General features: G+C 38.6%; 1 protein-coding gene across 1 annotated transcript; it reads right to left on the bottom strand.

Moving 5' to 3' along the window:
* Nucleotides 1–271: 271 nt before the first annotated feature.
* Nucleotides 272–11,746, bottom strand: APOH (apolipoprotein H). The gene is made up of 8 exons (XM_077163628.1): nucleotides 11,639–11,746; nucleotides 10,670–10,846; nucleotides 9,365–9,461; nucleotides 8,167–8,243; nucleotides 6,178–6,366; nucleotides 3,342–3,521; nucleotides 1,762–1,959; nucleotides 272–430 (listed from the first exon to the last, which is right to left on the bottom strand). Exons 1-8 carry the CDS (start codon nucleotides 11,700–11,702, stop codon nucleotides 375–377), a joined length of 1,038 nt encoding a protein of 345 aa, XP_077019743.1. The 5' UTR covers nucleotides 11,703–11,746; the 3' UTR covers nucleotides 272–374.
* Nucleotides 11,747–12,167: the final 421 nt, after the last annotated feature.

The following is a 12,167-nucleotide window of genomic DNA, read 5'->3' as shown; positions in this document are numbered from 1 at the left end:
TTCTCATTCAGTACATCCTGTGCCAGACAAAGCATTTTGTCTTTGTAAGAAACACCCAGAAGATATCGATGTGGGGTCCGTGTCGGCATTAAGTGTTTTAGGTGAAAACACTTAAGAGTAAAGTTGGGGAGGAGGGAAATTGAGTTACCCAGATAACTGTTTACACTTTCCATCTCAGAGCCATGAAATGATGATGTTCCAAATACTGGGGTTTCTTAACCAGTTAACATAACTAAAATTAAGCTACCATGAGAAGTACCACTGCAATGACTGAAGCCATAAATTCAGCAACTTTTATTTTTTTCACTTCCAAAGTATCTTTGGATAAACAGATGTAAGTACGATATTTAATTTTGAATCTGAAAACCACCACTTCAGCATGGCTGTACATCAGATGCATCTGTTTTCCAGAAAGCCAAAGAACTGTGTTCTGGAAGGAGAGGAAAAAAGAAAAACATTCTAAGACAAATAACTTCTTAAATTCGTTAACTAAGCCAAATCAAATACATTTTACAAATGTGTAGAACAAATTATATGAATGAAAACATTCAGTGTGAGGTTAAGTGATATGAGAAAACATCAGGCAAATGTTGAGGTACTCTTTTCCAAGAAGAAAATAGAAGGTTCTATATATTCTGGCAGCCAATATTAAGAGGCAAAAAAAAACTGTATCAGCCTTTTATTTCTTTTCCAACACACTCACAGTGCTGTGTCTGTCTGAGGCCCATAAGGGATAGCCTGAAGAAATACATCAACAAAGCTCTGAGTTCTTTTCATTATTCATCACTGATAATTTTTTCTATTGATTTGTACTAGTCTTATTGTGCTTTATCAGTTTTAGTGCTTAACATCTCACCAAGACTCTGCTATCTTTTGAACAATAACAATGTGTTCAGTGTATTCCTAGCTATTTGTAATTATAATGGTTATAATAACTGCCATTGGTTAAGCACTTACTCCATGTCATGCATATTATTTTTAGTAATCAAACCAACCCTACAAAGTGGGTATTATCAATTGATCACTATTCTCTTCCTCTGACAGGCCAGACCCCTTGCTGTTATTTCCATCTGTCCCCAACTCTATCTTCTCCCCATCTCGGGATTTGGGTTGTCAAGATTCTTGGAGAATTTCTAAACCCAGAGCCAACAATAGCTTCAGTTTCTGACTGGCTCTTCCTTCCGAGCAACAAAGATATTTAACCCCCCAACTGGAAACCTTAAAAGTTCGGCAGCTCTAAAGCTCTCTATTAGACACTTCCTTCATCTCACATAATCGTATCATCTTTCCTTAAAATATTTTGCTCTAATGAATCCTTTCCTCCAATAGATACTTCCCTAAATTTTAGGGATTGCTGAAGGAATGGGAAAAGACTTAGGAGATCTAGAGACCAATTACCACTACCATGTTGCTTTGTAAGTTGAGGTAAAAGCTTTATAATTTCAGACCAAGAGGTGGTGAGAATCTCAAATATTATTCAAGCTTCATTTGGAATTATACAAGAGTGCATAATTCACTGCAACATTCATTGAAGAAAAAGTTGAGTTTTAAAGGAAAGAATTGTAAAGAAAGATGTTTATGCATGTGGCGGCAGGCACTGTATTCAGTTCGCTGCTTCATCCGGCTGTTTCTCCCGTTCTCCTCCATGGCCACCTTTAGGTGGCCAAATAGACAGCCTTCTGTAATCATTATACAACAAAAGACCTGATTATGAAGACGGAAAGAGGAAGTCCTAGCTAATAGCTGCAAAGTTAGGCTTACCCTTGAAGCACTTGGGGATTTCAATGGTGCCATCTAGACACTGGGTTTCCTCTGTATAGCTACACTTCTTTTCCTTATTTTTGCAGAAGAAAGAAACTTTTTCACCATGCAGCATTCCATTCTTAAATTGTTCCTGGAGCTTCACTCTCTCTCCTTTGTATAGCACGGTGGCTTTTTTAACAGATAATTTACAAGATGCTAAAAGAGAGAATATTTGTAGTCAAGACTTCAGAGATCCTTAAATCCTTCTTAGAGAGAATATAGCATTTGAACCAGTAGATGAGTATACCTGACACAGACTGTTCAAGACTGGAGGATTCCAGGAATGTACATAGTAAGTAATAACAATATTATTGCTAATAGCAGTTTTAATAAATGGAACCACTAGCTGCTGTTTAAGATGGTCTTATCTTCCCCTATGGAAGCCACACAAAGTCAGAGCAGAAGCAAGTGTGTCCCCTTGTCTCTTGGTGGGCTCTACACTGGGGTAAAATTCTTGTTCAGAGCTCTCTGTGGGATCAGGATGAAGCTAGACTCTAGCTGAGACCGTGTCCTTGCTCAAAACATAGTCCTTGGAACAGCAGTATCAGCATTGCCTGGGAACTTGCTAGAAATGCAAACTCTCAGGTTCCTATCACAGGTCTACTTAATCAGAGACTCCAAGGGTAGAGCCCAGTAATCTGTGTTTAAACAAGCCATCCAGGTAATTCCAATGCACACTAAAGTTTGAGAACCACCACCCTACTATCTCTCACCTAACTCACTTTCTCCTGATACACTTTTTAAGAAACCACCCACACTTGAATCCCTATCTCAGGCTCTGCTCCTGGGATCCCCACCCGAAGACCCTACTCATTCATCATTTTGCTGTGCTCAATTTCCCCTTTGTACTTAAGCTGCCCTGCCCGCAGCAACATGAGCAGAGATACAAGTGCCTAGACTGTATCTAAATGAAGTCTGGACACCTGGCTCAAAAGGAACCAAAGTGTTTCAGGGAAAAGATACCAGTTGGCAATGGATCCTTTAGCTGAGAGGTCCTGATGGGCAGTCAGGGCATGTTAAGGATGCATAAGCAGAGAGACACTGAGATGGGAGAGATCACGAGCCCACTGAGCCATAGAAAGAGCAACAATGCTTCCTTTAAGACTCTCAGTTTAAATCCCCAAGAAGACCCCTGCATTTCCTCATCTTCCATGTTCACACGATTGCCTGTTGCTTTTTTTTTTTTTTACAGTAAGCTCCCTTTCCCTTGAACTACTTTAAATGTGTGGTTGGTTTTTATAATGAGAAGAGACTTGATGAGAACAAAGTAAAATAGTATGTTCATAGGCAAGTACTTAAAAAACAATTATGAAAGCTGTGATCTGCCATGATATTATCAAGGTGAATCTGTTTATTTCATGCAATTTAATCTCAAGCAAGAACCCTAAGCGTGAGGTTTCCCCATACACATGTAAATACTAAAGTCTCTCACATACCAGTAGCTGTGAAGCAAGTCTTAACCACAATGGAAAATGGCAAGTAAAGGTGATCTTGCATAAGCGCATACATGTGGTAAGATATCACCCATATCTCCATACCTTTACAACTTGGCTGTGCAGACCAGTTTCCCAGTTTGCTACATTCTACTTCCTCAGGGCCATCCAGTACGTACGTATCATGGCAACCATATATGACTTTATCCTTGTAATAGAGTGTTTGCTTTGCAGGATAATTCACAAATCCATTTTCTGGTCTTGATGGGAATGGGCACTTCACTTCTAAAAAGTTTATTCAATAAGACATATTAGTAATAAATAGACAGTATTTCCAGTGGTTGTGGAATTGTAACACTCTAGTCTCCTTTACACCATTGAATCATTAAGTGTTCATGTCACTGTGATATAATTTCTGGGTATACCATTGAATCATTGTGTTCATGTCACTGTCATGTAATTTCTGGGTACAATGTAAATCTGGCCAGTTCCTTTTTGCTTTTTACAATAACTACTTCTCTTATACCCATGGGCCCCTGAACATTAAAAACAAACAAAAACAAGCAAAAATTTGAAAGTAATGACATGCTGCCAAGTTCTTTGAGCTTTCAGATATTCACAAGGTGTTATATATTGCAAATTTCATCTCCAAGTAGTCGAAGATGGTAGATTTGAATGAAGGAAAAAACAAAACACTCTGTCTTATACAATAGACAAATACTGAAATAAAAAAAAATCACCCCATGCACACAAGCACACAATTATTTGATTCTGTAATGTTAAACTTAATTCTTATCATTGTTTTCAGAATATGCAATGTCAGCAAGAAATATATAGGAGAAAAACGGTGCTGCTCTCTGACCTCCTTAAGGTTCTCTAACAGGAGAACCCCAAACCCATATCCCTGTTTACTCCAGTATAAGAAATCAAACGTGAAGCCAGGACACAGGGCTCTTGGGAGGCAGTTTAATGAGGTGATTAAGAAAGCAAACTCCAGATTCAAACTGCTTTGTTCAGTTTTGGTTCATTGAATAAAAAAGAGTCCATGAGTCCATAATAATATTATCATTACAGTAAGGAAAAGTGTTCTCTATAGAAGAATGTCTGCTAATAAATGTAAAGAGAATGATAACACTAGAAAGCCACTATTTTACAACTACCAATGTAATAATCGATACCATCAAGATTCATCAAAGGATGTTAAAACAATTACTAGAGAAAAGATTGCTAGGGAACTGCTGGAGAACAAAGCAGATACAGTCTCAAGTGTAACCTACAAGTTGCTACGACTCGCTCACTAATTCCAAAGAGAAAAGGATGCCTTTGCCCAGGGAAGCTCTGGCACACACCACGTGACCAAGAAATCAAACTTACCACTGCCAGTAATGTGACTTTCTGATATTATGTGATGGAGTGTAAATGTCACAATAGCACCTAAATAGCAGTCCTGATAAAATATTTAACTTGAATCTAATCAACCGAATTCAGATTGTGGAACATTCTATAAGAGAAGTGGCCTGGACTCTTCAAAAATGTCAATGAAAGAGGACAAAAGAAACAAGGGATCATTCTTGATGAAAGGACACTAAAAAGACATGACAACTAAATACAATGTGTGGGTCCTGATTAAATCCTGGATAAAATTAAAGCCATTAATAAAGGATATCTCTGGGTCAGTTGGGAAAATTTGTACCTAAACTATGTGTTACATGATGTTATTATTAATTGCTTGTATTATTATAATTGTTTAAATGATTTTTAATAATTCAAACATGTTGAATGTCTTGGGCACAGTGATTATATAGGAGAATGTCCTTGATCTTAGGATATTTATGCTGAAGTATATATATATATTAGGTATCATGATCTCTGCAATTTTTTTTCCAATGGTGCAGGAAAAAAAACTATCAATGAGGACAGAAAGCAAAAGCAAATGTCACAACACATTGACAGTCGATGCATCTAGGTGAAGGGTTATAAAAAAGAAAAGATAGAACTTTCTGCTTAGGACTTGGGATAATTAAGGGCCAAAATTAAACATATTTGGCACAAGATTGGTGCCTGGTCCATAGTTGAGTGCCCTAAAAAATGGTAGCCATTATCTGTGGCAGTTCCCACATGTTGTAAATCACTTATGCTTTGAATCACCCAATAGAGTTCCTTAATATATGCCATTACAGAAGCTAACAGTCCTTAGTAGATGTCTTCGTGCACACAATAAGTTCCATGATTTGTCCACATGTTATGCAGCTGATAAAAACCCAAAGATAGCAATAATAGGTTCATGTCTTAAGAGGGAGAATTTTTGTAATCTTTTTTTAACCTAACATTTCTTTGGCTCTTAAATTTAGGTAAAGATTATAAAGGCTTATCACAATCTGGCTGCAACCTGGCTTTTCACTCTGCAATTAATCCAGCTCCTCAATGCCAGCCTCCTGGAAATATTCACTTGTCCTTGGACAGACACAGCCTTGTGCGTTTCATGCCTCCCTGACTTTCCATTTGCTGTGCCCTCCTCCAGCATGCCTTTCCCTCACTTGCTGCTCCTCCTCCAAGGCCCATTCAAAAAGAGGTTCAGGCGGACCACTGTGGCTCAGCTGACAGAGCTCTCGCCTGCCATGCTGGAGACCCAGGTTCGATTTCCGGTGCCAGCCCATGCTAAAAAATAAAAATAAAGTAATTTTAAAAAAGAGGTTCAAAGCTTTCCTAGGTGGCTCCAAGAAGTTAATTGGATTATATACAATTCTCCTGAGGTCAGAATCCAGGTCTCATTCATCTGTTATCTTCAGTGCCTAGCACACTGCCTAAAACATGGGGGGTGCCCAATAAACATTTGTGGAATGAGGTCATTTGAAATACTTAATCATAGTGCAATTTTCAAAAATGTTCAAAAATGAGAATCTACGTTAAATTCATCATTTTGTCTTTTCATCATACTTACCCCTGCATTCTGGTAGTTTGGTCCAATTTCCGTGTGCTGTGCAGGTAATTGTATCATTTCCAAACATTGCATAGTTTGGCAAACATTCAAAGCCTGCTGTGTCGCGATAGACGGAGCTGTTTCCAGATGATGGCTTATAAACCATAAGTTTTGCAAAGTTCGGTACAGGTGGTGGTGGGCAGGTTACAGCTGGAAAAAGAAAGAATTATCATTGCTATAAAAATAGTTGAGTCTTATAAACATACTCTTTCCAGAAAGAAAGAAAAAAAAAGTGAAAGTCAGACTTGAGAAAATGCAAATTTGGATTGAATGCCAGGGGGAAAAAAACTTCCCATAATGGATGCCAAATAAGAAAACATGATCTAAAAATCAAATATATGAACCAGTCAAAAAACTCAAAGAGGAAGTAAATGCAAATCTGGCCAGTTCCCTTTTGCTTTTTACAATAACGCAGAGGTTAGGTTTCCATAAAACCTTTACTCCAAATGCTACTTGGAATGTTTCTGGAAGTCAGAACCAGTGGAGGGCATTGCTGAAGTACCATCCCACAATAATTGCTAGTGACTTAGTGCAAAGTTATTTATGACTTCTGAATTCTACTGCTAGTCGGGTTTGTTTATTCCTATTAAATACTTCCGGCTTTTGGACTCTGTATAGATGGAGCTTAAACTACAAGTAGCTTCAAGGATATGGAAACATGGTCATGGGTTATTATCCTGACCTGGTCAATACGAAGTTTCAACAAGTTCAGAGAACATCATGTTAACACAATAGGAGATAAGGAGACCAAATGTAATTTAGCTGGAATCATCGAGATCCTTGCTACCCAAAGTGTGGTCCATGAATTATCATCAACTGGAAGCTTGTTAGAAATGCAGATACTCAGACCCTACCCAGATCTGCTGAATCAGTCTGCATTTCCACAAGCTCCCTGAGTGATTCGTACATGCATTAAAGTATGAGACACTCTCATTTAGATTAGATCAAAGTTAAGGTAGCCTTTCTGCTTGTAATTTCAAATAATAAGTGGATTTACATAGTTGATATAAATCTGCTTAAAAGGGATCCTATTTATGCCATGGTGGATCCTACTGCCAAGTAAAAAACTTCTTAATTTATCCTTAAAATCTTTTATTTATTTATTTTTTGGGTAGATCAATTTTTCTTTAACTAATATTCATTTCAAATTGCTTTACTTTTTTCCACGTGCTTTTGCTAGGGCAGACTTGGCTGAAACATTAAAGAACTTTAACTATTATTGTAACATTGTAAGGCCTGGGCTTCCTCATCCAAGTCGACTTACACAAATCACAATTTAGGGAGCCTAAGAACGTTCCTCCCTCTCACGAGCAAAGTCCAGAGCTGACTCTAAATGTTTGGCTGAGCATCTCCTGAATAAATCACCAATGCCTTTTGGAGATATTCCAGTGGCTTCTAGGATGGGAGAACTTTGATGTGTTCTACTATACTGTAAAGATTTATTTCTTTGTCTCCCTCATCTCTTGACTTGCTCCTGAGAGCCAACTCAAGTCTACTTTGGTCTTGTAGCCTTAATGCTGAGAACAGGATCTGGCACATAGTGGTGCTCAATACATGTTTATTGAATACATGGATGTGAATGAGGTTCCAGGGTGAAGGAATGTATGTCATCCCACTATTTCCAAAACTTCTCCTGGTCGGACGATGTCAGACTCTGAAAGACCAATGTCATACATTTCCAAGCCCCAGAGCAAACCTGTGGGAGAGCTGACATTTACAAACCCAGCAATCACTGGCTCTATCAGTTGGAGAATGCAAGATATAGCAGATGTATTCATGAGTAGATAGAGGTACCATGATGAACAGTGCCCAGAGGGTGACCAGCGTTCTCATTGGTTAGGTCTGAGGAGTTTCCTGGGACATGAGGTTTTCAATGCTAAAACCAGGAAGTCCAAGGCTAAGCGGGACAAGTTGCTCAACCTCCTCCAGACTGGGGGCCCACAGACTTACGGGCACAGACAGGAAGCTCCTGACTCCATCTCCCTTCCACAGTGCATTTAACAGAATTAGTTCCATTCAGATAAAACCTGCAACAGGAAAATTTAGTCCATCAGGCAGTAAAATAATCCATTGTTGGCATCTCAGACATTTTCCCCACTGAGCATTGTTTCATATTGATATCACTGACTTCTTTCCCAATTTAGAATGCTACCTTCCTTGTGGGTCTCAGCACTTGTGTGAGGCTAATCAAGTCTCCCAGGCCAGTTCTTCAGGTAAATCATTAAGAATGGGACGATTCCATAGCTTTGGGTGTAGAAGGCAAACCCCAAAATCCTTCATCTCCAACCAGCCGGCCAGGTGAGCTGCTTCTTATGTGAACCAGAAATCAAAGAGCCAGCTCCTTTACGAGATCACAAAAATGAATTGGACTGAATAATTTCAAAACTCATTTTCTGGGAAGCCTACTGATATTAATGTATGAGGACAACTCAGTCTATTTCCATTGCAACAGAAACATTCTGCCCTGGAAGCCAAGTTTTTTAAATCATCAGACCCACCAGTCAATTGATGTTTCATATTAATGAACAGTATCCCTCTTTTACAATTATATTTCTTTATCTCCAATTCTAAGCAAGGATCCTCAGTAAAAATTTGCCGTAATGTATAGCCGATGTGCTATTGCCAATGTCAGTAAGGCAGATGAGATCCATTACCAGCTTTAGGTGCTTCTTTCCTGGGAATGGTGTGTTGTATTTTCAGAATTAAGAATGCCCTGTCTCCATCACACCCAACCTTCTCCATAGAATTCTCTTCTAGGGACTCCCAGATCAATCAATCAAATTTGCCTCATAACTAAAGCCCAAGCCCATTTCTATGGTGTTTTAACTCTTATGCCAAGATATGGTCCGAAGATTATAGGAAATTAACATCCTGTTTCAATCATTTCAATGTACCTCCTCAGATAGGTAGTTAATCAGGAGCAGAATAACTAGCTATAGTGTTGACTCATATTAGTTATTATGTTTTTCACCCTTTACTCCACCCTCAGCACTACTGTGGTTTACATTATAAGCAGGACAGAAATTGATTTGTCTTCACCCAATCCAACCTAAAAGCTAGAAATAAAATAAGGACCAGGCTTGATGTTTAGCTTAAGGGCACAGATGCACTGTATATTTTAGCGATACCATCATCCTAAAGTTCTTACCCAGTGTTACAAGCAAAGCTGATTGTGTTGGGATATTCAAAGGTTGTATAGCGTACGGCCCCATTTTCCAAGATTCCAGCGAAAGGACAGACTCTGGCTGTGAGTTAAAGATAAAAAGTAAATTTCTAATTATAGAATTCTCCACAACAATAAAATATATAAACTAATTTCCTCAAATAAAAATATATGAACTAGTTTCCTCTCTTTGCTCTAATAACTGTACTAGTAACTATTCTGAGAAGATAATTCAGAATAAATCAAATGATATATATACTATAACGTCAATTACACTGCTACCTCTAATAACAAAAACTGGACAATCTAAATGTTAAAACCTTAATCATAGTATATCAGCAACTGAACTATTATGCAGCCAATAAAATAAGAATTATGAAGACTATACAGACATAGTCAATTTTTATAATATGCTAAATGAAAATAGAAAAATACAAAATAGTACATACCCTTTGCAATGATAGAAAAATATACATGTGGAAAATAATTTGATAAAAATGAAGTTGTTAGTATTACAGAATTAAGGCTAATTTAAAGAAAAATTTTCCCTGATGATCTTATAGTGGTTTTTCATTAAATATTATATCTAGCCTTTTAAAATCAAAAGCATGTTGAAATCATTTGTATGAACATATATTTTCACAAAGGTCATGTCCATGTAATCAAAATACCCATTGCTCAGATAGGTCCATTAGTGATTTTTACTGCTTTCCTATTTACTACATATGATTCCTAGAAATTCTACCTTGTTGATTACCGTATTTGTCTAATAAATAATGCTAGCACAATATCAAAAGGCCATGGTCTGAGGAATAAATAAAAGTAACCACCTGTAATAAAGCAATATATACTATATGTACATTTGTTATTTAGATGCAATTTCTATTCATTTCAGTAACTTCCATTTGAGACAAAGCCCCAAAATATAACGAATCCCCAAGTTTTCTTTTTCCAAGTGTCCCTTTGGCATCAATTTAACTTGCATGTTATCTCCACGTCTCTTTTGATTTGTATAGTTTCCCTCTTCTTTTATAATACAGTAGCCAGGACTCTGTTTTTCACCCTCCTCTAGTTCAGTGCTGTGATCCTCTCCTCTACTCCAAATACCACTATTATCTTTACTCCCTTCTCCCATAGAGACCCCCCCCCAGATCCTCAGTTTCTTAGCAGCCCCTCCACTTTGCAACCTCACCCTTAGCTGATGAAGTAGATTGTCCCCAAAGAATGTCCAGGTGAGGCAGGTTATCCCCAAAGAAGGAGGGAAGAGAAAGCAGGAGAAGGCAGACTTACGTTGGCATCTCAGAGTATTGACCGGCCATATTCCAGTGAGAGGGCAGGTAAACCTTCTCGTGGCCAGTTGGGACCTATAGCCAGGCAGGCAAGAGTACAATATCTGATCTCCTGGTTCATAGACTGATTTTAATGGAACAACTGTGGCAAACGGGACCTCATCTGGCTTTGGACAGGCTGAAACAGAGGGTGAGGCAGTTGGTTAAGAAATCTGTGCTTGCATTTTAAAAGTTCAGTTAGCACACAAATGAAAAGTTAATATTGAATGCTACTCATAATTATGTCATGCTCCATACTACATGCTTTATATACAACATCTCAACTAAACTCCTTAATGACCCTTTGAAGCAGAGCCTATTGGTATCTCATCTACAGGCAGGTACACCGCGGCTTATGTTAGCTGAGAATCTCGTGGAGGGGCTTTGCATGTGGCAAGATTAGAGACTAGGCATCAATCCAATCTGTCAGCATCCACACAAAAGGGAGTTTAAAGTTATCGTTACCAATCCTTGTTATGGATTGAATTGTCTCTGCCGTACCCCACCCCCACAGAAAACATGTCAAAGTCCTACCCCTGGTCCCGTGAGTTTGAATATATTTGTAAATAGGATCTTTGAAGATGTTATTAGTTAAAATGAGGCCAAACTGGGTCTGGTGATTTATTCAGGTGATGCTTAGCCAGTATGATCTATGTCACTATAAGCAGAGGAAATCTGGACACAGTCTGTCAGACAGAGAGAGACAGAAATAGACGGCCGTGTGATAGAGCAGAGACTGAGCTAGGGACTGCTGCGAGCCCCCACCACAATCTACAAATGTCAGAGGAAGCAATGCCACACCTGGACTTCAGACTTCTAGCCTCAGGAACAGTAAAACAATACATTTCTGTTGTTTAAGCCAACAACCCTGGCAAACTAAGAAAATCCCTGACATATACTAGGGATTTTTTCAAAAGCAAGAAGTACTTACTCCGTCCTGCAATAGCAACATGGCAAAGAAAACTTGAGAACAAGATGAGCCCCAGAGAAATCATTGTGGAGGGGTCTCACTGGCACTACCAAAGTGCCTTTCCTTAACTAAAAAGAGAGACAAAGAGGGCTTAAATATTAACCTTTTTTGTTTGTCTGTTTACTTTGATCTCGATAAATAGAAGATAAAGTATCATGATCTGAAAAGGGCCCCAAGGCTTGCCTTGTTTAATCATTTACTTTCGATTCCTGTGGGTCTCTTGTGAAATTTTGGTAGATGGTTTCTCTGTCTCCATGATATTTATGTTCATGGCGCAGAATTTTCCTGTCTCTGATGGAATCCCGGTGATTCCCAGATTGCCTCATTTCTAGCCCAGACCTCTCCTCCATCGTTTGTATTGGGGACATAGTGGATGGTGCCCCAGCAGGGAGGACCCCCTGACTCACCACACCCTTGTTGTCACTGTCACTTCATCTCTTTGTGTCTCAGTCTCTGCACTTCTGAAATGATGTTCCGGTTTCCAGACGCA

The sequence above is a fragment of the Tamandua tetradactyla genome, chromosome 6 (genome assembly GCF_023851605.1).
Source record: "Tamandua tetradactyla isolate mTamTet1 chromosome 6, mTamTet1.pri, whole genome shotgun sequence".
Taxonomy (NCBI): domain Eukaryota; kingdom Metazoa; phylum Chordata; class Mammalia; order Pilosa; family Myrmecophagidae; genus Tamandua; species Tamandua tetradactyla.
This window is presented reverse-complemented; position numbering and strand designations above follow the sequence as displayed.

Excerpts from the sequence above, each read along its gene's own strand:
- APOH (XM_077163628.1), bottom strand. The coding sequence starts at position 11,702 with ATGATTTCTCTGGGGCTCATCTTGTTCTCAAGTTTTCTTTGCCATGTT. Across the intron at positions 1,960-3,341 it reads TGCACAGCCAAGTTGTAAAG|CATCTTGTAAATTATCTGTT; the intron begins GTATGGAGATAT and ends TCTCTCTTTTAG. Across the intron at positions 431-1,761 it reads AATCCCCAAGTGCTTCAAGG|AACACAGTTCTTTGGCTTTC; the intron begins GTAAGCCTAACT and ends CTCTCCTTCCAG.